Source organism: Ammospiza caudacuta, chromosome 4 (assembly GCF_027887145.1).
Source record: "Ammospiza caudacuta isolate bAmmCau1 chromosome 4, bAmmCau1.pri, whole genome shotgun sequence".
Classification (NCBI taxonomy): Eukaryota; Metazoa; Chordata; class Aves; order Passeriformes; family Passerellidae; genus Ammospiza; species Ammospiza caudacuta.
The window spans coordinates 76,445,333-76,473,306 of record NC_080596.1 but is presented as its reverse complement, the minus strand read 5'-3'; the positions used below and the strand labels follow the sequence as shown (position 1 = coordinate 76,473,306).

Here is a 27,974-nt window from a genome sequence, read left to right as displayed (position 1 = left end):
GCTGAGTTGTAACATATACAACTTCTTGTGGCTGGGAGAAACACCTCCCCACGTCACTTTCGGAGAGGGTTTTCCTAATGGAGCAGAACCGCCAGGCCTGTCCCATCCCCGCATAGCTCAGGGCTGCTGGGCAGAGGATCTCCTGCCTCCCCTGCTCCCACCCCCTGGCCCTGCTATGGGAATCCATGTGCCCAGGGGAGGGGGCAGAGCAGCCCTCCCTTTATAAACCCCACAGCACACCCGAGCTGGCAGCAGTGCCAGGAGCTTTGCCTTGCTCTGAGACACCCACCGCCCACAGCCTGGGCTCCCTGGGATGACCAAAGGAGGAATGGAGGCCGTGGAATTGTTCACAGCCGAAGGCAAAGGCAGGGGATTGAAAGCCCAGAAGGAATTCCTGCCTGGGGATGTCATCTTTGCGGAGCCAGCCTACGCAGCCGTGGTTTTTGACAGGTAAGAGAAAAGCGTTTGGAAAGCTCAGGGCAAAAATAATCCCGCTGCAAAATTCCATCGGGGTGGTTGTGTAAAAGTTTGGAGGTGCCTGGATGACATCAGAGAAGGATCAGAGGGAAGTCAGAAGCACTTCTGGAGAGACACATTCACAGTTTGCAGTGAATGTCCTTCCCAGGGCTCAGACCAGCCTGCTCACCTGCAGGAGGTGCAGTTTGTGTCCAGGGTGTGACCTTGCAAGGTGCTTGGTGGTGGAGCCTTTGAGAAAAGCAGGGAAAGCGGGATGCACTCAGTGCCTCACAGAAGCAGCAGTGCTGCACTGCAGGGAACTGCCAGGAGCCAGGGGAATTCAGGTACAGGAGCCCCAGACTGGCTTTGCTCAAGCCTCTGGTGGGTAAAACACGATAAAAGTGAGTTCTGTGGTGCTCTGCTCATTTTACCATCCCCAGCTGCACTTGCAGCTCCATCACCGCTGCCCTGGAGCGAGGAGCTGGTGGGGATCAGCAAGTGACACTGTTTCTGTTAAACACATTTAATATTTACAGCTGCCGGAGCCAACAGGAGACAAACGTCTGCTTCTGCTCTTTCACGAGACTGGTTTTGAATTTATGCTCACACTGATGTAGCCAGACTCTGAGTTCTGGTGCAAGGATATTTTTCTTTTCTGCCGCTTGTTTTAATCACAACATTCACCCAACCTGTGCTGCTGGTAGGTGCCCACTTCTGCCCTTTGGATCAGTGGAAGATTCACTTAAATAACCTGGAAAAGATGCAAAAATGGTTTCTGTGCTGATTTCCATTGGATTAAATATAAATTAAAGCCTCTGACACAAATTAAATTTCTTCAGCCTTATAATATGGTAACTGAGAACAGAATGTGGCCCTGGTTTTTAAACTGAGGGCTTAGATGGCAGCTGAAGTTTTAATTCTGAACTTAAGAAAGTTATGAGTGTTCATCAAGGGCATCATGGTGAGTCCTGAGACTGAATTTTTAGCCCCAAACAGCCAATGACTCCAGTAAATACCCTGCACACCTAACAGGGGTGTGAGTAATTCTGTTTAGCTGAGTTTGTCTAATTAAATCAGCTCTGCTAACGAAGTCTGGGGCACAAGCAGAGGCTGTGCTGCTGCATTAGCCCTGGTGATATCGTAGCTGAAGCTGCTCAGTGCCACTGTGTGATCTGGCAGCAGCAGAGAATTGGATATTAAATGGGCAGAGGCAGAAATAAGTTTTTTATGTGTCTTTCATTCACTGTTTCTTTGTCCTTTAACTGTCAGCGGGTGAACATGATTATGAATCTTTGCCATAGCAGGAGTGACACCTTTAGTTTTTATTTTAATATGTCATTGCAAGAGCTCACTTTAAAAATGCCGTTTTTTCACTTTAAAATGTTGAGTTCTTGAAGTCCTAACCCTGAGCTCAATTCCAGGAGTTGGTGACAAAATAATTTCTCCTTGATGTGTCCTTTTAGCTCTTCAGTCAGTACCTCAGTTTCACTCATGTCACTACCTGGAATTTTGTGGTGATTTGCTTTGGAAGCGCTATGGACAATTATTTCTCTCATATACCTTATTAAAAATACTTTTTAAACAGCTGGAAACATCTTGGCTTTTGATGGTGGGTTAAAAACATTTTTTTCTTCCATGTGCAGTGTTGCACCATGCAGAGAGCAGAGCAGCCCATGTTGAAGAGCTGCAACTTTGCTGCATTTTCAAATGTCACTGGTGTAATGTGAGACACGGGCAGAAGCCATCACAGCTCAGACTGCAGGCTGTGCCTCAGGCTGAGGTTTCCAACAGAAAAGCTCAGATGTGTTTCCCTGCTTCCCTCCCTTCCTGCCCAGGCTGGGCTTGTGCAGCTCCCAGAGGGCAGGTGCAGGAGTCAAGGCAAACACAGCCCTTCTCTGCAACTGTTGAGCAATAATCATGGATTCTGACCCTCCTGCAGCACATTTCATCCCAAAGCACTGAATTTGGGTCAGGGGTGAAACACAGCCCCAAAATCTCTGAAACAGACCAAATGCTTGTTGGTAAGAGCTTGGCAGGATATACCCTGGGTGTGAGATAAAATGGAAACACACATTTTTCTTGTGGAAATTACCTTGATGCTTTCCTTCCACACCCAGGGCTTTGGCTTTAAAGGTCCCTTGTGTTGCTATCCCTGGGTTTCAGCTGCATCAAACTCCATTGAATTAAGTGCTGTCAAAGAAGGGTTGCCTGCATCCTCATACTCTTTATTCCTGCAAGATTAAATCCACACCTGGCCTTGGTAGCTGGCTTTACCCTAGAGGAGCTGCTGTTGCCTCTGCATGGATGAAGAGCCCAGTGAAAGGGCATGTGCCTTTCCTAGCCCACAAACACAGGTGTATATCTCCTAAAATTGCTATTGAATCTACACTATTAAAAAAGGGCCTCAGTCTGCACAGGGAAACCCAAAATCCAGAGTCCCTCATCCTAACTCAACTCAGTATCCTCCATGCCTTGCTGAAAGCACTGTGTACTATGGAAAAGGGATTCAAATTGGAAGAATTGCTGGGTTTAAGCTTTTGTCTCAGGCCCTACCAGATATGTGACCAGATTTTCCAGAGATCTCAGCTGTCTCTGAGACCACACAGATGCACCAGAGCGCAGAACTGGTCTCTGCTTTGCAGCCCTTTGAAGAACTCAGTCCTTTGGGAAGTCCATTCCCACTCTGTGGGTATTGAGACCCTGAAATCCTTCCCCTGATTTGCTGTTGAAAGGTGTCTGGAAGGCAGCTGCAGTGCAGAGGCCACACAGGGATTTCTGTGTGGCTGCATAGGATGGGCAGGCAAAGCAAAGGTCTCTTTGAGATTAGGAGAAGCAGCTCTGCAGAGATCCAAAACCATTGTGCTGTCCAGAGCACAGCCTGGGATGGAGACCAGACCGGGATATCAGCCACAATTCACCTGGCCAATAACCAGATGGTCAAGTTTAAGGTCAGTAACAAGTTACACGTGGGAGCGTTGACAAGCTGCCAGGCAAATCAATCAATGCCCTTCCTGCACTTACCCAGAAAGTCAGGACTGTTATCACTGTTTGGAGAGGTTCTTCTATCAGCCCACTATGGATCCAACCCATATATATATATCTATCTATATATATATATAGATATAGATATATAGATATATATATAGATATATAGATATATAGATATATATAGATATAGATATATATAGATAGATACATATAGATATATATATACACATATATATACATATACATATATATACATATATACATATATATACATATATATACACATATATACACATATATACACATATATACATTTATACACATACATATATATATACATATATATCCATACATACATATATATCCACACATACATATATATACATACATATATATATATATACACACACACACATATATATATCTATAGACACACACATATACATACATAAAAATTATACATGCATACATAAAAATTTTATTTTTATATATATATATATATAGTGGATATCACAGTACAGACACCAACCTGACTTACATGTGTAGATGGAGATGGATATCTGGACAAACAGACACATGTGAGGAGCTGTCAAAGTCATTTGTCACCCAACTGCACTTTATTGATGTCTGTCTTTCAGCAGGGGGCTGAGTTGAGGAATTGAGATTTTATTTTGATAGGAAAAAGGACGAATGTTTTCTTTGACAAAACTCTATCATCAGGTAGAGCCTAACACTGGACTTCTGTGTCCAGATGAGTGACTCCAACAATAAATGCTGATATAATCAATGGAACTTTGTATGTGCAGTGAACACAGACATCTACCTTTGAGCTGAATGGCTTTCTAGACCCTTTAGACACATCTTGGTGTCTAAATCCACAGGCTGCATCCCACCCTGGAAAGCCCTGAAGGTCACAGGGACCCTGAAAGCCCCTGAAGTTGTTTAAGTTGGTGAGGGTTGTGCTCTTCAGGCCAATGATGGTCATCTGAGCAGGAGTTTTTTACACAGTGCCAGAGACTATTAATCCAGAAGAACGTAAAACTCAAAGAAAAATGAGGTTCCTATAAACACCAGCCAGCTCACAGTCAGATTTTGAGGCCAGAGCATGACTCACAAGGCTAACCCTGTTCATTTCAGGGGGGTTGCACTAGGACTGGGTGACCTTTAAAGGTCCCTTCCAACCCAAACCATTCTGATTTTATGATTTTATAACTCAGTTGCTTCACACAGTGTATACTTAGTGTTGACTCCTGTATCAAACCTATCTGACTGAGAGCAGGCTGCTGCTTAAAGAAATGGTGAATAATGATGGCAAAGGGGTGCAGAGCTCTGTGTGATTTCCAGGATGAAGTGCAGACACAGCCTGATCTCTGATTTACCCTTGCTGTCACCAGCTGAAATATCACCCAGAAAACACCACCGTCAGGCTTTGCCCTGATGTAGAAACAGAAAGCTGGAAATGCATCTTCTCAAGGGATTCTTTGCTTTTGTCGGGGTAATTTTTCAATTTGCAAGGGCCCTGAGCCTCTCACTGAGGCTCTCTCTGACCCTCCCTCCCTCTTTGCTTTCTCCCTGCAGACCCCAGGTCTCCTTTCCTGCACCACCTTCCTGGCCAGGCGTTCCCAGTGCCTGGGCTCAGTGTGCTCTCTGTGACCTTCTCCTCTGGCACATCCCTTGGCTCTCAGGCCTGCAGGAGTTTACATTGCCTATAAGCAAGGGGATGCCTCATTTGTCTCTGTCAGCCTTTGCCAAGAGAAATTTGCTCTTTGACCAGCAGGATTTGAGGGACAGTAGTCGAGGGAAACAGTGTCATGTGGTGGAAAATCGAGATCACCTGGAGATCTGCTTGATGAGGGATCTGCAAATGGATAAAAAACTGAGATCATGCAAATTTTGCATGTCTTTTGATGTAAAAAGAGGCCAAAAACATTTTCCAAGGAAATGTGGGGAGCTCTTCTATTGTAGTTAGGATGACCTAGATGTATAAAAAATACAAAATTTTCCATAACAGCATGACTGAAAAGATTATGGGAACAAATTCTTTGAGCTGACACCGATAAAAACTGAGAGCTAGTGGGATCATATTCATATTTTAAAAAATGTTCTGAGGTTTGATTTTTTATTACTATCTCATTTGTTCAAAAGCCTAATTAAAACCTGAGAACAAACCCAGATTTTTAAAAGAAAATCTCACCCACACCTCTAAGAAAAGGCTGGGAAATCTTGTAATGAAAGACTAAAAATAAAATAGTCAAAAATTAGTCTAAAATAAATCCTCCTCTCAAATCAGAAAAACCAGGGTATCTCATCCCTGACATTTTAAAGATGAAAGCACTAAACTCCAACTCCTTTTAAAAGGAGCAAACCCATTCTTATGCTAATAATTCATCTTTAGGTAGCAGGTGCATTTTCTGAGGCTGCTGTCTTTAGTGAAGTGCTACAGCCTCTGCTTTGAAAACCAAGGAGACTTTGCCCTACACCCTCAGCTGTTCTTATGCTGCTCTCTGGAGCAGACTGAGGAGAGAGATGCCCTGCCAAGCAATCATAAATAGGATTTAGGTGTAAGTTAGGCCATCTCTGTGTCATCTGTGGTGTACAGAACAGCAGGGACCCATGTTTAACAGTGTGGGAGCCACTCACTGTGCCAATCATCTCCTCAATGAAATCCTCCTTGGTTCTTTGCACTAAAGCCATCTCACCTGGCTTTCCCAGGCCACTGAATGAGATGTTTTGTGTGCTGGGTGGCAGATGTTTGTGCTGTGCATGTCTCAGAGATGAGGTTAATACATTTCCTGTGACAGTGCTCGACCCTGGCAGGTCCAACAGACCTTAATCTGTCTGAATGCAATCCAAGCAGTCACAAGAGTTGTTTCTTGTGCTTTCACTGCAGGCTGGGCTTGCAGGAGCCATGGCTCAGCTGTCAGTGCTGTCTTCCCTCTTGCATTTGTTGGCTGGCACATTGAATCACTGCTTTTGTCACTGCAGCTGCATTCAGGATTAGTTGGAGTTGTGTGTCCGACTAAGTGTGGGGGTCCCAGTTGCTGGGGTCCCAGTTGTTGGTTTCTCTGGCTCTGGATTTTAGGCACTTGAGACAGTAATTTGTGTTTGGACTCAGGTGTTTATTATTTCTGATCAGTAAAACAGTCTCACTGCTGTGAGTTCAGCAGCTTTTCATTAGAAGGCACAAAATGCCCAACAATCTCTTGTTACAAGGGCTTTTAAGACTAAACCACCCAATTAAGAACTGACACCTGGATTATTTTCCCTTTTAACCCAATAACTGATCCCACAGAGCCCACAGTGCAGACTTTTCTGCCCAATTACAAAATGCCACCCAAACCCATGGAGAAGGAGGAGGAAGCAGCATGAAGAAGAAACCCAGGATGACACCCTGTGCCCTCCATCCTGCTGCCATCCACAACACACTAAAAATCCCAAACCCTCAATTTCTCACCGAGTGACACACCTGCACTGCTCTCTATAATGTGTTTTACACTTTTGTGGATTCCAGTCTATCTTGAAGTCTGGGAAACTTTCTCCATGGATGAGGGTGAAAGTCAGTGCTGCCCTGGGGGTCAGGGCACCCCAGAGAAGACAAATAAATATTTCCACTGCTCTGGGTTTGCACACCTAAGTGACACCAGAGCACATGAGCCCTTCAGAGTTCAGCTTGGTTGATGCTGGGGTGGGAAGGAAGAGTGGCCAAGGAAACCTGAGGCTCCCCAGAAAGTCATTCAGTGAGTCAGCCAGTGGCATCTGCCCTCTGTGTCAGCCCTAAATCCTGACCTGGCAAGGATTGTGGTGGGCTGGAGGCATCACTGTACTGAAGGAGATCCTGGTTTGGGCAGGGTGAGAACCAGTTCTCACTATGTGTGGGAAAGGGCACTGATCACCTCAGGGGTTGTGAGGGCACAGACAGAGCAGAAATGAGTTGTGCTGCCCCTGTGATGAAGCAAGGGAAGCTGAGCAGCAGGACCCAGAGGGTTCAGAGCTCCAGGGTTCCTTGGGGGTTGCCACAGCAGCAGGCACCTCCCCAGGCTCCTCTCCAGGGACTTCTAGTGCTGCCTTTGTGCCTCGGGTTTTGGCTTTTATATTTTTCACATTCTGTGCTGCTTTAGTGTGTGGGTCTGGGCTTCACATGAGGGGATGGTGAGCTCTGTGCACAGAGCAGGGAGACAAAACAATCCCTGCTCCAGCTGGGCACCAAGGACAAATGACCCAAATCTCAGCCCAGGAGCACAAACCCCGTGGGCTGGAGAGAGAAAAACAAGCAGGGTGGGACTGCAGGGCTAAAGCTGGAACGGGACAATGAACTGCAAGGTGCAAATGGAGCAGAACTTATGAAAGTGAGAGACCTCATGACCACTCGTGCATTTTATGACCATTTTTTGTGACCAATTTGGTTCAACTTGGGTGCAGCCCTGGCTGAGCTCTGGTGCTGCCCAAGGTGCATCCATTGAGGAGATCCTTTTAATAAATCCCTGCTTTATTCTTTAGCTCTGTCCAGCCTCTGCTCTAGGTCAGCCTTCCCAAGGCATCAGCCTGGCCATGCAGCACCCTGCCCACACGGGTGTATGCTGCTCTCTGTACTGGAGGGGACATCTGGGACACCTGGAACCACTTTGGGTTGTGTTAAACACTTTCTGGGCCAGACAGAGAAGGTTTTATAGACCAATGATTCCCACAGGTCGAGAGACTTAAATTTAATCTCAGGCTGCTCCACGTGGAGAGCCTGAGCTCTGCAGAGGGCAGGAGAGAGGAGCCTGTGAGCCATGCAAGGCTTTGGTGCCTGGGTGTTGTGTGTCTCAGGACAGGAGGAACCAGAACCCAGCCAAGGAGAGCCCCACTCCGTCCTTCCCTTTTGGGGCATCCAGCTCGGAGCTCCTCTGACACAGCAGGAGCTTCACAACTGCCAAGGGGCAGATTTAGGAGCTTGCAGATGTTTAAGCAATTCTAGTTGAAGTTTTATGTCTCCTGATTTTTTACTGTGCCAGGAGTTGAGCCCAGGCCTCTGGAGTCCTGATAACACACAATATCAACAAATCCAGTCTTCTTTGAGACCATTTTGGGGCACAGAGGGTCCCATAATGGTTTGTTAATAGCTGCAGTGTTTCTTACACTTGCCAGTCAGGTTACCTGGGAGTAATTGTCCCTGCAGTTTCAATACCACAAGGGCTGCTCCTTCTCTTTCTCAGAAAGTCTTGTACAACATTTTTGATGCATTTTGCATCTCCTCAGAAATGAGGGATTTCCAGAGCTGGTGGTAAGTTCTGCCAGCCAGGTTTGCTTTGGAAAATCTGGATACCCATGCTATGAACAGCAAAATGCAAAGTCAGCGTTTCAGTATTTTTTATTTTCAGGGAGCAAACTGAGGATAGAGAAGCACCTGGTGGAGGACTTGGATTTTTCTGCACCATGTTCCCTTCCAACCTGTCATTCTTCTCTACAAGGAAACTTTTTTTTTTTTTTGCTTTTTGACTGCCCTTAAAACACCCGGGGGGCAGGAGGGACCCCCATTCCCCATGTGAGATATCTCCCCGTGCTTCCTGGCATGTGGGTTTATCAGCTCCCTGGCTCTGCTTTGCCTTACAAGGAGTTTAATCTCTCCTGCACCTCTCTGCCCCCCTGACCTGACAGCTGACAGAGCACAGCCTCACATTTCTCACCAGCTCTCAGCTCTCCATTGGGCACAGTGGAGCTGCCTGCATCCCCCTTCCCACACACATTTCCCCCTGCCCCATCCCAGCTGCTTGCCTTACACTGGGCTCCCTCCAGCACTGCTCACTTTCCCAAACCTTTTTTTTTTTTCCAAACCTCATTTTTGCACGTGGTTTTGTCTGATGTGGGTCATCCTGCTTTTAAATCTGTGCCCCTCTTTATCCTGCAAGAGCCACGGCACAGGGTAGATTAAGTCAGCAGCTCACACAATATTTTCAGGGAAAAGAAAATGCATTTAAAATGTACTGTGATAAAAACATAAATATGCGTATGTGTGTACCTATATATAGGTATAGTAGAGACAAAGGAGAATCTTTGGGCTGGAATCTCTGGGGCTGTGAGTCTGATTCCTGCTTGTGGCACATCCTCCCTACAGGTTCATCAATAATTTGTTTTTTATTTCCCCGTGCCTCAGTTTCCCCACTCTGCACTGTGCACAATTATAAATGTTCCTTTGATCACGAAGCCTCTGTGGTCCCTGAGGTTTTTGCAGTGAGGAGAACCTCCCTCCTGGCACCAGCAGTGGCTGAGTGATGGGAATTTAAATTCTCCTGCACTGTCAAGCCTGGCTGGAGGCCCAGATGAAGTGGGTGGCTGCCTGGAGAAGCAGACAGCTGCAGACACCAAATCAGGCAGTGAAAAGCCCTCCCTAGCAGCAAGGGGAAAGTCCCAAAATTTTTTTGGATAGGAGACCAAAGTGTCTCCCCCCTCCTTCTCAGTGAATTAAGTTGTAGGAGCAAAAGCTGGACACCTGAAGGGGGATATGGAGGAGGTTTCTCCTCAGTATGGAACCATGGACACTCTCAGAGGGAGGATGTGAAGTCAGACTTCATCATCCCCCAGCCTTGGTTGTGGTTACATGCACACAATTGTAGGATGCTTCTTGGAAATCCTGTTTTGAATCCCCAGAGATGAAACACCCCTTTGGAAGGGGTCCCGGTTATTCCATCACCATTTAACTTACAGCAACAGCACCAGGCAAGAACACAACCATTAAGCTGGGTGGGATGTTTCTCCATCCTCCCCAAAAATCTTGAGGGGTTCATTGTTGTGGTGCTGAGAGGGTCCCCAGGATGAGGTGAGAGATGAGAATCTGACTGCAAGTTCTCAGAAGGTTGATATTATATTATATATCATATTGTATTATATAATAATATAATATAATATAATATAATATAATATAATATAATATTATTAAAATTATATACTAAAACTGTACTAAAGAAAGAGAAAGGAGGCATCAGAAGGTCAGACAAGAATGAGTAATAAATACCTGTGACAGACTCAGAGAGTCAGACACAGCTGGATGTGATTGGACATTAATTAAAAACAATTTACATTTTTGGATAAACAATCTCCAGGCCACATTCCAGAGCAGCAAAACGTGGAGAAGCTGAGGCTTCTCATCTTGCCAGGAGAAGAAATCCTGGTGAAGGGATTTTTCATAAAGTATCACGGCGACAGTTCCTTTGTGTGCAGGGATGCAAAACCGGCAGGAACTTCGCTGGGCAGAGCTGGGGCCCCACTGATCCAAGGTGTCCTTGTGTCCTTGCAGCCTGACCCACGTCATCTGCCACACCTGCTTCAAGAGGCAGGAGAGGCTGCACCGCTGCGGGCAGTGCAAGTTTGCCCATTACTGCGACAGGACCTGCCAGAGAGCGGCCTGGCTCAACCACAAAAACGAGTGCTCTGCCATCAAGAGGCATGGCAAGGCACCCTCCGAAAACATCAGGTGAGAGCTGGCCCCCGTGGCCTGGGAGAGGATGGGACAGACCTGGGACACGTTCTTCTCGTGGCAAAGAACAGCTGGGTGGCCTGGTTTGGGCAAGGTGGAGGTGGGAGAAGGTTGAGGACAGGCCAGGAGCATCCCTGAGATGGGGAAGGTACGTGGAGGAGTGTTGTGGTGTTGTGAGGGTCCCCAGGATGAGGTGAGAGATGAGAATCTGACTCCAAGTTCTCAGAAGGCTGATTATTATATATTATATTATATACTAAAACTATACTGAATAAAGAGAAAGGATACATCAGAAGGCGAGACAAGAAATGTTAATGAAAACTCATGACTGACCAGAGTCCTGACACAGCTGGCTGTGATTGGTCATTAAGTTAAAACAAGTCACATGCTGGGTAAATAATTCTCCAAATCCCATTCCAGAGGAGCAAAACATGGAGAAGCTGAGGCTTCTCATCTTGCCAAGAGAAAAAATCCTGGCAAAGGGTTTTTTCATAAAGTATCATGGTGACAGAGGAGCATCAGTGGTGCAAGAGATGTGTTCCTGTTTGGTTTTTTTGGTGCTGGGCCTCAAAAACTCTGAATGTGGTGAGGTAAACCTACCCTGCATGGTTTAGGAAGTGTGGGAAGCTGGGGAGTAGGTGGGAAAGTGAAAGAAGAGATGGGTTCTTCCCCAGTTTGCCTATAGGATACATTAACTTTATTGTATTTGCAGGGATGGCCTGACAAAGGCAGGAATGATGAATCTGACTCCATGTTCTCAGAAGGCTAATTTATTATTTTATAATACTATATTATATTAAAGAATACGATACTATAGAATACAGAAAGGATAGTTACTGAATGCTAAAAAGACAATAATGAAAACTCCTGACTCTCTCCAGAGTCCCGACACAGCTTGGCCCTGATTGGCCAAAGAGTGAAAACAACTCCCAGCAGAATGCAATGGAACAATCACCTGTGGGTGAACAATCTCCAAACACATTCCACATGAGCACAACACAGGAGAAGCAAATGAGATAAGAATTGTTTTCCTTTTATCTGAGGCTTCTCAGCTTCCCAGGAGAAAAATCCTGGGTGAAGGGATTTTCTCAGAGAATGTGAATGCCACATTAACTTGTCTTCACATTCTGGCTCCACCATAAAAAAATGAGAGGAATCCTCAAGGAAATGGGAGTAGCTGTGGAGGGCTGGGGATCTGTAGAACATCTCCAGATGAGAACACAGGTGCTGGGACAAACCTCTGCATCTCCCTGTCCTTCAGAAGGCTGGGGATGCTGACCATCCATCACCCACTGGATGCTGAGCCTGTGTCAGTCAATCTACCTTCACACTATTCCCTCCAGGAGATGAATTTTGATGAATTTTGTTTGCCCCATGATTAATTTTGATGAATTCTGCTTTCCCCACGATGAATTTTGATGAATTTTGTTTTCCCCATGACGAATTTTGATGAATTCTGCTCTCCCCACGCCGAACGTTGCTCTCTGCCCGCGGTGCTGGTGCCGTGACCCGTTGCTGTCCCCTGGCCAGGCTGGCTGCCCGCATCCTGTGGAAGATGGAGCGGGAGGGCACGGGGCTGTCCGAGGGCTGCCTGGTGCCCATCGAGGAGCTGCAGAACCACGTGGACAGCTTTGGGGAGGAGGAGAAGAAGGAGCTGCGAGCTGACGTGGAGAGTTTCCTGGAGTTCTGGCCGCCCCACTGCCAGCAGTTCGGGATGCAGCTCATCTCCCACATTTTCGGGGTGGTACGTCCGAGGGGGGCACGTGGGGAGGGTTTGTAATGCCAGCTTGGGGAGAAACTCTGCAGCTGGCCTCATGAGAGGATGGCTGGCTCCATCCCATTCCCCACCTGCTCCTCCTCTGCGCTGATACTGGGAATTGAGCCATAGCAAAGGCTGAAGCATTTTGTCTGTCTCAATGTGCAGACAAGTGGTTTGCTCAATCATAGGTGCTGCATTTTCATCACAAGTCCCACTGGGCATCTCTCTGCACCTGGGACAGCTGAGAAAGTATATTTTTAGTGAATACATCCACAATATATTTGAATATAGAAGATCTGGTTTAGTAGATGCATTAATGTCTACTAATATTGTGTGAATTAGTTTTTTGACATTGACATAATATATACAATAAAAACAGTAATACCCTCTGCCCGTGGCTGCTGTGCAAGACAAGCTGGCCTTTGCCACTCCCAGTACAGGGAGAGAACACAGCATGCTTTGGTACCCACACCACAGAGAAAACCCAGTCCACTGCACACAGGGAGACCCTATGTGCTAGTGACCAGCACAGCTTGTCTGTGCAGGAGCAAGGAAGTACAGAAAAACTACAGAATCAGTTCACAAAGGAGACAAAACTATTATCAGGGTAAAATAATCAGTAGCTGAGTTAATTATTTCCTTTGGTTTATCCTATAATGTGTTCTCTTTGCAGATATTTCCATTATTTATGCTTGTGACTAAAAACTGCTCTGTTCATAGTAGTGTATCATATAGAAAAGTGAAATAATTCATTCTTGGAATATATGTCATGCAAAAGTAGTAATGCTGAAAATTCACAGCAAAGAGTAGTAGCTGGTTTTTATGAGCTTTGAGGGCAACCCAGCAAACATGACCAGGTCCAATACAGCAGTCAAGGTTAATTTCTAACTGATACCTGTTTCCAGGAGTGTGAACTTTGCTTTCTGCTTGAATTGCCTCAAAGTCATTTTCCTGTGACCTTTCTCTGGATTATTTTCAGGAACCAAATATAAGGAAATCAATGCGTGGCCAAACCAAGTTTATCTTAGGCATCCCAAGTGAACGCTGACAGCAAATATTCTGTAACACTGACTCAGCTCTGGTCTGGTCCCTCTGCACGAGTCCTGCATTGCTTCTCTTCTGATGTTTTATCCCAAATGGAGTTTCAGCTTTTTCTGCTTTAACCCTTCTCCCTGCCTGTGTTTTGGGGCTAGATCAGCTGCAATGGCTTTACCCTCAGTGACCAAAGAGGACTGCAGGCTGTTGGAGTGGGAATCTTCCCCAACCTCTGCCAGGCCAACCATGACTGCTGGCCCAACTGCACTGTCGTCTTCAACAATGGCAAGTGAGTGCATTTCTGTCCTTTGGTGCAGCAGGGATGGATCCTAACAGCCAAAACTCAGCAGGCTCTGCCACCCCCAGGGTCAGGTTCCTGCCCCAGAAAATTTATTCATTCTTCTTTCCTTCTCTAGTTCAGGAAAAAAAAAAACCCAACAGTATTTTCTTGTTGAAGACAAACTGGTTTCTCTCCTTGTTATTTAAAAAATTGTCATCTGATGCACTAACAAATATATAAGATTTGACACCAAATCCAGCAACAAGCAAAGAATTTTTCCCTGGTTTCTTATGAGTTTTGTAACTAGTCTCAAAATAGGTAGCTAAAGTAAGAAGCAGCTGTTTAACTCACCCCTTATATTGAAGTCTCATTTATAGATAGTTGAGGAGTAATTCTACCTGCAAATTATCAAGGATTATGCTGAGTCTACAACCCAAGAGTTTCTTCCAACTGAAGCTTGCACTCAGCTGTGTATCACAATCTGCTGGTGTGTTTATAACCATTCCTAACACAACCCCCATCTGGTGAGAGTGTGCCATCCCAATTAATCACTGATTAACTCTTCAGCAACGGGACTTTAGTGACAGATGGGATTGCAATCTGCAAGCAGAGTCACCTGAGAGTGCAGGATGCTCTCAGTCTCTGGGCATTCCCTATTCCCACCCCAGTCCTGTAAGAAAACCTCTGCAGGACGAGTGAGATGGGAAAAGATTCAGTGGGAAATGGGAGATGTTTCACCAGAGCTGGGAGTGAAACCATGATATGGTGAAGGTGGTAGCCCACAGGAGGGATGCTCTGCCCTTCCCAGTTTCCAAGCCATGACAGGTATAAACTGCTGCTGATTCAGAAAGTTGCAGTGTGTGTAAAGCATTAACTGTGGGGAATTGCTTGCCAAAAACTGTACAGCCACAGGATTTCCTCTGATCTTTCTGCTGCTTTTTTACAGCTACCTGTCTTCACTAAACTTTAGTGCTATAACTTAACCACCCCTCTTCCCCCCAGCCCCTCATTTTTTAACTAACACATTGGTTCTGCATTCCAGTTATCACTGCTGGTTTTCCCTGATAAAACTACACCAGCACTTACCAAGCGGCTGGTAAATGAGCCAAAAGAAAACAAATCTGGGTGATTACCTTGGTGGGAAATAGGGTCTGATCCAAAGTCAGCTTGGAGTCTGTACTATGACATCCAGTTGTCCTGGATTGGATCCATGGTGGGCTGATAGAAAAGCCTCTCCAAACAGCTCCCAGCAGTGATAACAGCCCTGACTTTCTGGGTAAGTACAGGAATGGCATTGATTTGCCTGGCAGATTGTCAAAGCTCCCACATGTATCTGGTTACTGACTTTAAACTTGACCATGGGGTTATTGGCCAGGTGAATTGTGGCTGATATCCCAGTCTGATTTCCATTTCAAGCTGTGTTCTAGAGAGCACAACTGCTGATGTCAGTGGAGACCTTTCTGTGCGGGAGATCCAGTCCCCTTGCTCCTGCCAAATATCAGGAGCAGGTTTTTCATGTTCCCTGACCTAGACCACTCCTAAAATCACCGTGCCAGGGCATACTCCACCAAATCCCCTATGGCCCAGTGATGGACAGTTTGGTCCTGGCAGTGCACACCAAAAGGGAAGCTCTCATGCAGTGCCACGCGGGCCAGCACAGGCAGCCCCCTTGTCTCCTGTCAGTGCAGTGTCCAGTGCTATGCCATGTACCCATTTCTTTGTTGTTGTACTTGTACATGTGTAAACTGCAGATGTTTGTTTTGTCTTTCAGTCATGAGGCTGTAAGATCAATGTTCCACACACAGATGAGGTGGGTCAGTCTTGAAAGCATCATCCTCCTCCATTACCCTGTACCCCCCATGTCTAATGGAAAAGATGCAAAGACCCCAAGGGGCTCTGTTTATTCCAAATTCCACTTCTCCTGTTTTCTAAACTTCTCCTCTTCCCCTGTGTAAAGCCCCACTAAACCCAAACCTCATTTAACTCTGCATTTTGTAGTAAATTAAAATAATAGTAGTAATAGACTGTTTTCCCTAGGGTGAATTCCCTCTCTGCCTTCCCACCCTCTCCCTTGGCTGCCTCCCTGTCAGTATTTCCCCTCTCCACTTCTCATTTCTCCTCCCCTGACCATGGCAAGAGCATGAAAGTCAGAACGAGGTCTTGCTAATCTTGTACAGCCCAAAATAAAGCCTTGCATATTAGGAGATGAGAAATGACTGTGTTACTGACACACTAAATACTCCATGTTTCTCCTGCAACAAACTGTGCCCAAGGAATGTGTTGCCTACAGGAGCAGTAATACCATGAGATGTAGGTTTCAATTCCTTTTTATCATAATCCATGATTAATGTTCCACCTTTTAATGATGCCACTGTTACCTGATCCAAACTAAATAAATCACAAAAATATGTGCAAAAAAAGAATCTTTGCTTAACTCATGGCATTTGGTATATTATAGTCAGTGTTCTTAAAGGGACACTGTTTGCCTTTAAAATTTAATTTCAAGCAGGCATGCACTTTCCTCAAAGAAGATGCAAAATATATTTGAAGTGCTTTTCTTCACGACTGAATCTTACTCAGTACATTATAGATAGGGCCATAAAAAAGGGGGAAAAAGAGTTTCAGTTCTGATTAGAGTTGCTATTTGGGGCAATTTGAGTTCTGAGCTATCAGGCACTCGCTGTGCCTGTGCGTGCACTATCAAGCTCTTTCCCTGCTGCTCGTGGGGAAAGAGCCCTTGAGAAGCTCAGTGGTGTGCTCCTGGCTGACAGTGTCTCTTTAACTACAGTATTTAAAATATGCCATGTGTTTCCTGGCTTACCCCAAAGGCTATCAATGCCCTCCCCACAAGGGATGGCTGCTTAAAATACCCCTGTGGTGCTTGGGCTATCAGGGGCATCATGAAAGTCAGAGGCTTGATTTCGCTTCTCTGGTTGCATGGCTCGCTTTGACAAGGATCCTGTGAAGTGTGAACAGGAATGTTTATATGTGTAAGCTTTTCAGCTGGGAATTGCTCTTTTTTGTGCACTTCCTCCTGGAATAGCTGTTTGCACCTTTCTCTGTCTGGCACTTTCCTGTGGTTGTGACATAACTAATAGCTGCCCTTTGTGACAATGGCATGTTTGGTGGTAAATTTTGTATGAAACTTGTTGCTGATATGGCAACACCCAGAGAAGATCAAGACCAGCCTTGGAGAAGAATTTTGACAGCAGCTTTAGCAGAGCTGGAAGACTCAGAGCTACGCCCTTGGTACTGAGAGCCTGTAACAGGAATTCCAAGGGAATTTAAAGGGAATTACAGGAGAATCCCTTTGCAAAAACATGATCACACAGAATAAGTCCTGTCCTCCCCAAAAAGCTTACTGCTAAAGCACCAGGTGATAGCTCTGCCACCTCTGCCTTTAGTGAGGCTTTTGTTGGGTTCCACCTAGAGCATCTCATGCTCAGGTGGGAGCCAGCAGGTCTCCCCCAGGTCCATCTCAGGGCAGACATGTACATTAAACACACTGTTGAGCTCACTAGTAGCTGGGAGAGGAGGTAGATACAAAAGAACCCCACACAGCTGGTATTTGATAGATTTTTTCCCCCAAATTTCTGGCCAAATTCTCTAGCCAGTTGTGCCTGCTTAGCCCCTACATCTGAGAGATGGCCCAGAGTTACTGGGACATTCAGTATGTAGAGTGAAACAGCAAGGGAATAGTTCTGAATCTCCATATTATTTAAGACCTTTTGCAGGGAATGAATAAGGGAAAGAGAGATACAAAGGTCTGGCTTTCCAAATCCCATCATCAGGGGCTTGCCATGGATTTCAGTAACAGAGATTGGCAATTGAATTATGGTAATAGGTCAAATGAGCTGTTTAAAAATAGACTCTCTCCAGATAATTACTTCTAAGCTTTTATGTGGAAATGCATGAACAGGGTGAGGGCATCTCTTATGCAGCACCCAGAGGGAATTTATCTTAACTTTTCAAAGTGAAAACGATACTGAAGGCAGCAGAGCTCGGGATCTGGGAGTATAGCCAGGGGTGTGTGGGTAGCATGCAAAACAGCACTTAAAAAAAGACCCCAAATCCAAACTCAGCATTTTGGTGGGTATTTCTGATCTCAATGGTTTTTGTTTTTTTCTTCTGGTGAGATCTGCAACAAACTAGAAATTGATGTTTAGGCTGAGCCACCATGTGGATAAATTATTGGGGCCATAATCTCTCTATAGCTCAGACCTTTACATATCCCTACCAGGGACTTGTAGAGGGGCAGGAAAAACTGCTGTGACAGTGTTCATGCCCTGTATTCAGTTACCAGGCTGCTGTTCACCTCTGCACTGCCTCCCTGCAGCCTTAAAGCCGTGCCTTAGGGCCAGGGCTCACCTCTGCAAGCAGGGCGGGCTGCAGGACTGTCCCTGCCGGCTCTGTGGCTGCACTTCTGCTTCTGCTGCTTCTCCAAGCGCACATCCCATCTCCTGTGCCCCCAGGATCGAGCTGAGGGCCCTGAGCAAGATTTCCCCGGGGGATGAGCTGACGGTTTCCTACGTGGATTTCCTCAGCCTGAGCGAGGAGCGGCGCGCGCAGCTCAAGAAGCAATATTACTTCGACTGCGCCTGTGAGCACTGCAAGAAACAGCTCAAGGATGACCTGATGCTGGCAGTGAAGGCAGGGGAAAGCAAGGTATGGTTTGTCCTGCAGTGCCCAAACCCAGTGGTGGCTGCTTCTCCTCTGCCAAGGCATCTGTGGGTCTCTAGGATTGTGGCTTCTCAGCAGTCTCGATAGGAACATGGTCAGATTTTGGCAATGTGAAAAAATGAGAACAGAACTGGACCTTGCACAGCAGCAATTCAAGCCCACCATACAATGGTGGGCTTAATCCTTATTATGCAAGGACAGTTTTTAATTTTTAAAAGCCCCAGAAGTTGCCTTTAACCTAAAAGTCCAACAATAGACAGAATGCAAAAATATTGGAAAATTAGGTCTGGAGCTGAGAAAAAATGCTGGCATTTTGAGATTGTTGTAGTTTTTTGTTTGGTTGTTTTTTTGTTGTTTTTTGTGGGTTTTTTTTGGTGTTTTTTTGTTTGTTTTGTTTGTTTGTTTGTTTGCTTGCTTGCTTTTTGTTTCCTGAAAAACTGCAAGGGACTCCACATTTTGAGTGCAGAAAGAGAAATGTGTTGCAGGTGATCCGTGGTGACAGTTCCAGCGCTGGCTCCAGGAACGTGGGAAGCCTGAACTTCCAGTCCCTCTTTGCAGAGGCCTGTCACAAGGAGTTTGCACCATCACTTGACTTTTTTTGCATGCTTGCTGCAGGCAGACTGACTGTGAGGAATTAACATGTTGAACTGCTCATTTTTAAGAAATCTTTCCTTTCCTTGGAGGTCTCACAAGCCATCCAGTAGGAGGTATAAGGCTGTGTCTTGCTGTTGGCGGTGGCTTGGCCAGCAGCTCCAGTTTTTGAGTGTGCTGGCAGCTCTAAGAGTTTCTTTTTAGTTACTCTGCCCAAGGATATAATTGCTCATAGGTTTTGTGATCTCTGGCAGTGTTACCTTGGGGATTTCTACCCCTGCAAGCCTTATAAAGTGCATAAGGGAAGGCAAAGCAAGGCAGAGCAATAAGTGTACCCCCAAGTCATTGATCTGCAGTGTTGAGCAGTCAAACAGCCCAGGGTTGATGTGCAGCATGTGGGAAGCAAAACAGAAAAGTTGGGGTGAGGAAATGTGACCTCACAGAAGCAGGGCCACCAGGAGAGGCCCAGTGAGATGCAGCTTCCTGGGAAGGAGCACAGAACCCTCAGCCTCCCTCTCAGGAGGTGCCAGGAAGCCAAGCTCAGCCCTGTAACTCATCTTTCAGAGAGATGGAGCCAGGAAAGGTTGGATACTGCAGAGGGTAAATCTCTCCTTGAGAAAGGTTTAGAGAAATAGTATTGAGCTGATAAGGGAGACAGGAGGTTGGACTACAGGACACCCTTTCCTTGCTGGGTCAAGTTCTCCTCTGCTGCAAATGACCCTGCTATAAACCCATTTTAAATCATCAAGCTTCACCTTACAGCTAATGCTGACAGCTGTACCTCTCCACTAAAAATATAAAGCTGTTCCAGAGCTCAGTTCTCTGATGCAGAAGGATTTTTATCTGGCTTTCAGCAGGAGTATTTTTGAACACATTCTCCAGTAGACAGCATAAAAAAATCTCATCCCTCATTCAACACCTGCTGTCAAGTCTTGACTGAACAGTGAGACCACGAATCACAGAATGATTTGGCTTGGAAGGGACCTTAAAGATCATCTCATTGCATTTGCCCTACCACGAGCAGGGACACCCTTCCACTAGACATGCAGCATCCCCTTTTTGTGAGCACAGCACTTCTGGGGGAATGTCCTCCATAGCCTGAAGGGCTTGTGCAGAAAATCCTGTGAGTATGCAAGGTGCATGATTTCAGCTATTAAAAATACACCCCATCCACAGACAATAAGTATCCAGGCTGACCTCACCCTCAGAGCACGTTGGCTGTGTCACATTTCCTGAGCTCAGGCACCCTTGCCTGGGGGCAGCAGCACTCACAGCTGCATGGAAAAAGCGCTAGGAATACATGGGAGATGGACAGCTCCCATCCTCAACAGCTGCTCTGACCTCCAGTCCTTCACCCCTTCCAAAGAGCAGCAAAGTTCCCATTGTTTGTAGTGGCAACTGACTTAGAAGTCTAGTAAAGGCAAGGGAGGATTTTTATTAGACAAAGCCACTGTGGAAATGCTGTTTAAGGTGCCTATTCTGGGAGTCTTGACTCAGACAGCACAGCAATGTGATTTGCACTGACATTAACATTGACATTAACATTGCCTTTGGGTGTGCTCTGTGCCCCAGGACACCCTGTGCTGCCCAAACCTGATTAGCTGCAGTAGCTTCAGTATAACGCTATAGAATAATAAATCATAACACAAATGTTAACATTTTGTTAACATCTGTAACAGATAGGGGTAAATGGATCTGAAAATTATGGGTTTTCCTTAAATACTAGACTTCGAAGAGAATTTCCCAACTAGATGAATTTCAGATTCATCAAAAGTCCAATTGACCAGGTGTGGAAAAAAGACAATAGGTCAGTCCTACAGTCCTGACTCCCAGTCTTTGCATCCTTCATTGCAATACTGGGACTCTGCTTTTGATCTACACCCAGAGGTGTCTCCTGGCTGCTGGCTCTGCTGTGTGTCTCCAGATCAGGATCTTCCCAAAAATTTCCAGAGTCATGTGACTGTGGGCTGATTTCAGATTTCCTCATTTATTAAAAGGAAGGCCACGACTGATAGATACAATAGTTGGGAAATGCAAATTTGAAGGGCTCAGAGAAGCAGAGGATGAATGGTTGTGCTGGATATCATGTTATATTTCAGTATTAAGATAATAAAGAGGTGACAGCTAATTATGAGCTCATTAGTGTTTTGCCAGGTGTTCCCAGATGTGCTTCATGTCTCTAAATGCATGGTGAAACACAAACTTCTTTGAGGTGTGCAGGAAAACTCATTTCCCTATCGGGGTGCAGCTGAAATCTGAGCTTAGCTATCTTAGGGAATTTGGAACTAATGACAGCATTTCTCAGGGTAGGTAAAATTCAGGGATATTTCCAATTCCACCGATCTCTCATTCCTCTCTAGCAGCTGCACTGAGAGCACCTGATACCCACCAGCTGGTGGCTTTCACAGCCTCTTTGGTATCTCACAAGACCTCTCAGTTGCAGGGTGAATTCTGCCCCTTCTCCAGAGGGGAAGAGTGGTGGGGAGGGTTGAGGAACCCAGTCATGCATCTCAGAGGCACATGGCCACTACCCTGATGGGCAACACTCACTGAAGTCAGCAGGACCTTCCCCTTTTGACCTGGAACTGGGACACTGCAGCCCATTTCAGCCTTGGGCAGGTCTGAGGAGCACACTGGATTTGCAACCAGCAGTAGGGAGTGGTGATGTGGTGGGAAGCATCCCACCAAGCTGATTTGGACCAAGCATCCTTCCAAGCAGTACCTCTTGGCATGTGTGAGGCAGTGCCTTTTCCTCACTGGTGTCCCCTCTGCTGTCCCCAGCCCTCTGCAGACACAGTGAAGGAGGTGATCCAGCTCTCCAAGGACACGCTGGAGAAGATCAACAAGGCCCGCATGGAGGGACATTACCACGAGGTGAGACCTGGGGCTTCTGCTCTCTCACTGCACACACCCTGCCCAGGAAAGGAGGCCTTGTCCCCCTCTAGATTCACAATTTATGGATGAAACTGTAAAGCACAGCCATGTCTGAGGCATCCCAGACTAACTTCTTTCATAGTGATGACACAAGGAGATTCAGGTGACTTCCAGCACCTCTGGCCAACACAGGTGTTGAAGCTCCTGGGTGAAACTCATGAGTTACGGGGCAGGTGTAGCAAGTCAGCTCTGCCAGCTAGCCTCTAAAAAAGGACAGTGGGTTTGGAAGTGCAACAAGACCGTCAGGGGTCTTTGTGTTGATCTCTTTAGTGCTCTGTGTTGCTCATTTGTTGGGTGCTGAGGATAGGTGTGTGATTTGGGTGAACCATGTCCCACCTTGGAGACCAAGCTGCAAGGGCAATGGGTGAGAAAACTCAAGTAGTTTCTTTTTTCTCTCTCTTTTTCTCACCCAGGAAATATTTAATTGTTCTCCTCAGAGAGCACTCCAGGTTGAGTAATGACCTCTGGGTTTTAGCCGTCTTTGGGTAAAGGCTGAAGCCCCCTGGGACAGAAGTCTGGACACTGACTCATGGCTAGATCAGGTGTGGAACAGTGCAGCTCTGTGTCTCCAGCTCCAAGGGGTCATTAAGAGTATTCCTTGCACTGAATATTTTCAGGAGGCTGGTGGATGGCACTGGGGTATGAGTCCTTTAGGCACTTGGTGTCTCCTGAGCAGTAGAAATCACTTTTTCCTCATCAGTTTTAGGAGTGTAACCCTGGGAGAGAAAGCTGCGAGTTCCAATAATTTTCCTAGGCTAAATTTTCTCAATAAATCAAAGCACATCCTCTCTTCCCCAACCTTCAAGGGGGCTGGCTCAGCTCTGGGACTGGTCTGGACTGTGCAAACCACAGGGTCTTGGGGTGGCAGCTTCAGGCCCAAAGGTGTAGGAATGTGCCTTCTGTAGATGGAGTCACAAAACTACCCTTTGTCCCCTTAAAAAGGAAATAAGCCCAGAAGTTTTTTCTTCGATTAGGTGAAAAAAGCATCTTATATGCCTGGAGGACTTCACCTCAACTTAAGGACAGCTAATTGGACAGGAGTCAAAAAGTCCTGCCTGGGCAATTTACTAGAAAAAGAAGAGAACAAAGAAACCAATATCTTTTGTGAGATGTTTTACCAGGGACAAGGACTTCTTGCACCTGGATCAGTTTTTCTCTGTAAATACAGAGTTTGTTATTTTGCCTTTTATTAAAACCTTTTTGCTTCCAACACTACAACAGAAGCCATCCTGCTGATTTTATGCCTTCTAAGGTAGCTGAGCTATCTTGGTTGTGAAATAGACCTCCAAGAGCTGATGAGAGCTGGCTTGAGGAGGCTCCTATTTCAGCTAGGTGCTTGGACTGACCCTTCCTGTCCTGCTTCCTCCACACCCAGGTTGTGAAGCTGTGCCGTGACTGCCTGAAGAAACAGGAGCCTGTGCTGGGGGACACCAACATTTACCTGCTGAGGATCCTCAGCATTGCCTCCGAGGTGCTCTCCTACCTGCAGATGTTCGAGGAAGCAGCTGACTATGCCAAGAGGATGGTGGATGGCTACCTGTGCGTGTGTGCCCTTCTTATGGCAGCTCTGTGCTCCTGCCCTGTTCAGCAGTGTGCCACAGGAATCATTTTCTTAGTCTGTTCTCATGAGGGCAGTGGTGGTGAAATTAATATGGGAACCTTCTTTGTACCACCAGATAGAGAGAGGTCACTTCTTAAATGCACAAGGGCTTCCAAACACCTTGATTTACTAAACTGGAGCTGGCAAATGATTTAGGGACATCTTTCACTGGCCTTTTTGCTTTGTCTCAGAGGCATCTCAGGGCTGCCCTGACAGCAAGACACAGAGCCTGGGTGCAGGACAAAGGGGCTGTGACTGAATAAAGAAATAAAGAAATTAGAGAATAAAGAAATTCAGGTTTAGATCCAGGGTAAACCTCACATTAAAAATTACGTGCTTTATTATTACTGAGGTTTTATAGCAGGACTGATGAGTATTTAACAGAAGGGGAAAAAAAAGGAAAGACAGAAAAATAATGGAAACTGTTGAGAAGAGAGAAAAGCCTGATTTATCATCTCATTCACCCTCCTGCTGAGGACATCTCACACTCATTTCTTGACTTTTGGTCAGTTCTACCCCAAAGGCCTGTTATGTTTTGTTCTTTTGCAGAGGGGTGACAGAGTCACCTCCCTGGCTTGTAGGCCTGACAAGCAACTTCATGTCCCAGCCCTGGTGCTGAGCTGATTGACTGAGAGAAAATTCCTTCCCCTCTTTGTTCCTCAGTTTTTCAGACCATGGTTAGGACCTTGGTAGTTTCCTTTCTTGCTTTAAGTGCCAATTCAAAATTCCAAGGAAGCCCTTGAGGGCAGGTCCAAGCAGCTTCTAATTCTGCTTCACCTTTCAAAGTTGGATGTAGAGGAGAGGTTTCATTTTTCCCACCTTAGGCACTGAAAATTCCCAGATGAAGGGATGCATCTGCAGAGGGTGAGATGAACATTTCTGGAGCTTCTGGAACCATCTGTTTCTCTTCCTGCTTTGAATGAGGAACTGGTGATTGTTGCATTTTTACCCCACTAAGTGTGTCAGGTTAAGCCCTCTGAGCTGTAGGGTCAGATCTATGTTCTGCTTGTGCCAAAATATTGACAGAGTGTGGTTTTCTCTTGGCAGGAGATGACAGAGGTTGGCTTTCTCCAAGCCAGGAGCTGAACTTTCCCAGTTCACATCCCATCTTTCATAACTCATCACCCTGTACAGCCCTGTCCTTGAGTAATGTGTCCCCTCCCCTTTCTAAGAAGGGCACATTTCAAGGGCATTAGCTGCAACAGGCTCTTCACCTGAGCAAACAATCTGCTCTTTGGCAAACATATCATGTCAGTGACACTTTTAGGAACCCAGATTTCTCCTGAACTAAAATTACCCAATGTTTTCCCAGGAAAATTTACCATCCCAACAACGCTCAGCTGGGGATGGCCGTGATGCGGGCGGGAGTGACTCACTGGCACGCTGGCCTCATTGAAGCTGGCCATGGCTTGATCTGCAAAGCCTATGCCATCCTCCTGATAACCCATGGACCTTCCCACCCAATTACCAAAGACCTGGAGGTAGGTGCCATCTCCTGCCTTGTCTCTGCTCTCTACCTGGGCAAGATTACAGCCAAGCTGTAGAAACAACCACCTGTAAGAGTTGAGAGATGTATTAAGTGCTGACTGCTTCTTATCAGCGATGTAGTTTTATCTAGATTCTGTTACATTCTGCTGGGAAATGCATGTCCTTTCTTATTGGAAATATTCATCCCTGAAAAACAGCTTTTATTCTGCACCAGAACATACACAAGAAATGGCAGCTGAGCTCCTGAATCTTCTTTGAAATTGCTGTGCCAAAAGACAGAGCCCCGCTCATACTTCCAGCAGGCTGATTTCACTGCTCTCAGATGGATGACATTGCAATTTGAGTATATCAAATTACATGTGGTGGATGTGCCCAGTTTCCCACCTGATTTTCTTTATTGGTGTCCATTCTTCTTTATTTACCACTCCCCACTCCTTCTCAGCAGCAGTGTGTTTTTCCTCAGATGACTGATAGGTGCATTTCCTAGCCTAGAGTCAAGAGTGGAGATCCCAGGGAATTGCATCTGCTCAGATAAGAGGAATTATTTACAATTGCAGCTGGGGATCTATCATTTCTGTAGCCCCTAATCCACTTCATGTGACCTGTTTGCTTCATAGCATTCTCCTTTATTACCTTTAAAAAATTAGAGGATACCAGATGAAATCCTTTATTGATGTCTTAGTCCCCATATAGCAGAGCTATAACCTTTATTGGTGCAATTTTATATCTTCAGAAAAATTAGTATCTACTACCTAAAGCAAATCTGTTGACTGTTTCCATATATGTAGCAAAGGATGAGACACAGCACCTCCATTTCTGTGCTTCCCTTCACATTTTAGGGAGAAAATAGCAGATATATGGCACAGGCTTATCCCTGTGCTCCTAAACCAAGGGTTGAATAAACACACAGACAGGTGTAAATATATATCCTGGAATCCCTTCTGCTCCTCTGCTATAATGCAGCACTAGGAATGACTGCTGCTGATGAATTCTGGGGTCTAAAGGGTGCAAATATGGGATTAAGCAACTCTTGTCTCTCACTTGATGTGACCCCACCCTGGTGATGGGCCACCCCAGGGGCCAGGCCCAGGGTGTGGATGGGAAGTGCACTCATTTCCTGGCTCTGCACAGCATCACCTCCAGGTCCTGCATCACTTTTTGGAGTGTGAGGCTTCCCAGTAGCCTGTGGAGGAGCTGGATGTGGGAAAGGCTGATGCCTTCTTCAGCACGCAGGCAAATGGGAGTGGGAAAGGAGCAGAATATCTGTGCCCAGCCAGCTTTGGTCCTGCTGGTGGGACACTGAGGGCAAGGTGCCTCAGCCCCTGCATGGCCTGGGACACCCCTTGGGGACAGTGCCTGAAACTGGCAGTGTTTGACTGACGTGCTTTGAGGTCCTGTGCCACAGTAACCTGCTGTGTCCCCAGGTCATGCGCGTGCAGACGGAGATGGAGCTGCGCATGTTCCAGCAGAACGAGTTCATGTATTACAAGATGAGGGAAGCTGCCCTCAAGAACCAGAAGATCCAAGTCATGCCTGAGCCCAGCAATGAGAATGCACCAAGCCTCTTCCACAAAAAGGAATAAACCCAGAGCTTGGCACCAATTCATGCCTGCAGGGTACCATCACCTGTGGCACTTCCACACACTGGGAATGTCATACAGCAATGGGATATATCCAAGGATTGTTTCCAGTGGCACAAGTCTGACAGAATGGACCTGCTGGGGAGCACCCTGAAAACTCTTCTGAGGGCTTAAAGCAGAAGAGGTCCTGGCAGAAAAAACATCCCTTTTTCTATCACTAAGGCATTAAATAATCAAAGAGAAAACCTGTTATAAACTTATTTACATTTTTTATTGGAAGCGTGTTTCTCTCTACACCCATCCTGGTTCTGAATTTCTTTGTTAAATTTTGATTGATCTTTCCTAAGGGGTTCTACCACTTCCTTGGGATGACATAATATCTTTCCAGTGGTGTCCAAGGGACGATAGAAGTGGGAAGCCAGTCCCAAGAAGTGTCATGTTCACCTGTGGGCAATGAATGCAAACTGAACAAGACCCCACAAATGGTGTTTTGTGTTAAATGATATTTTTTCTGATGAAAAACTGCTGGAAAATGATTTTGCACCTGGCACAGGTGCAACATTGACCTGTGGGCCATTTGCAAGTGAGACTAACTGGAATCCTTACATCAAGATAAGTTAATTGAGATTAATTATTCTCCTTAGTTACAAATCAGAAAATGTCCACAGTGATGGACACGGGGCCATGCCAGAAGCCAGTTGCTCTAGTTTGGTGCGCTGGCTGTGTGGATTGTTCTAACTGGACAAGGAGTTTCCAGGGAGGGGAATCCACCCTTGCTCACCTTCAGGGTGAGCTGGGGGCTCCAATGACTTAAAACACCTGTCTTTTAACTTAGCTGTTTAATCAGTTTTGCACTGAGGAATAAAGGATAGTCCATAGATCAGCTGCCAGTGGACTGCTAACAGAATTAAGGAGAAGTCTAATGGCTAAAGTTGGACTTCTAGATATTAAAAAATGTATTTGTTGTCTGCCCATATGTCTCAAAATCCAACTGATTTCCTGCACACTTTCAGTGGTAGCCAGGAGAGTAAAAGGTTTATTCAAGAATCCCTACCTGCTCCTCAGCACAATAGCAAGAAAACAAAACCAGGGCTTTTTCTCTTTGACATTTCTCAGTGATTTTTCTGATG

The 27,974-nt window shown here is 45.9% G+C and overlaps 1 protein-coding gene across 3 annotated transcripts; it reads left to right on the top strand.

Annotated features, from left to right (window-relative positions):
- Positions 1–73: 73 nt before the first annotated feature.
- SMYD1 (SET and MYND domain containing 1) lies at positions 74–27,974 on the top strand. Of its 3 annotated transcripts, XM_058803670.1 has the most exons (10): positions 74–450; positions 10,718–10,894; positions 12,428–12,641; positions 13,850–13,980; positions 15,743–15,781; positions 18,444–18,636; positions 22,024–22,116; positions 23,552–23,715; positions 25,089–25,257; positions 26,689–27,971. In XM_058803670.1, the coding sequence occupies exons 1-10, from the start codon at positions 314–316 to the stop codon at positions 26,845–26,847; spliced, it is 1,476 nt and encodes a 491-aa protein (XP_058659653.1). In that variant the 5' UTR covers positions 74–313; the 3' UTR covers positions 26,848–27,971. The 3 variants fall into 3 exon arrangements, with proteins under 3 accessions (XP_058659653.1, XP_058659656.1, XP_058659654.1); XM_058803673.1 differs by lacking the exon at positions 15,743–15,781 and having other exon boundaries at positions 18,516–18,636; positions 26,689–27,974; XM_058803671.1 differs by lacking the exon at positions 15,743–15,781.

Coding starts and splice junctions, on each gene's coding strand:
- SMYD1 (XM_058803670.1), top strand. CDS start 314: ATGACCAAAGGAGGAATGGAGGCCGTGGAATTGTTCACAGCCGAAGGC. Junction 12,642..13,849: donor TCTCCCACATTTTCGGGGTG/GTACGTCCGAGG, acceptor TTTTGGGGCTAG/ATCAGCTGCAATGGCTTTAC. Junction 13,981..15,742: donor GTCGTCTTCAACAATGGCAA/GTGAGTGCATTT, acceptor TTTGTCTTTCAG/TCATGAGGCTGTAAGATCAA.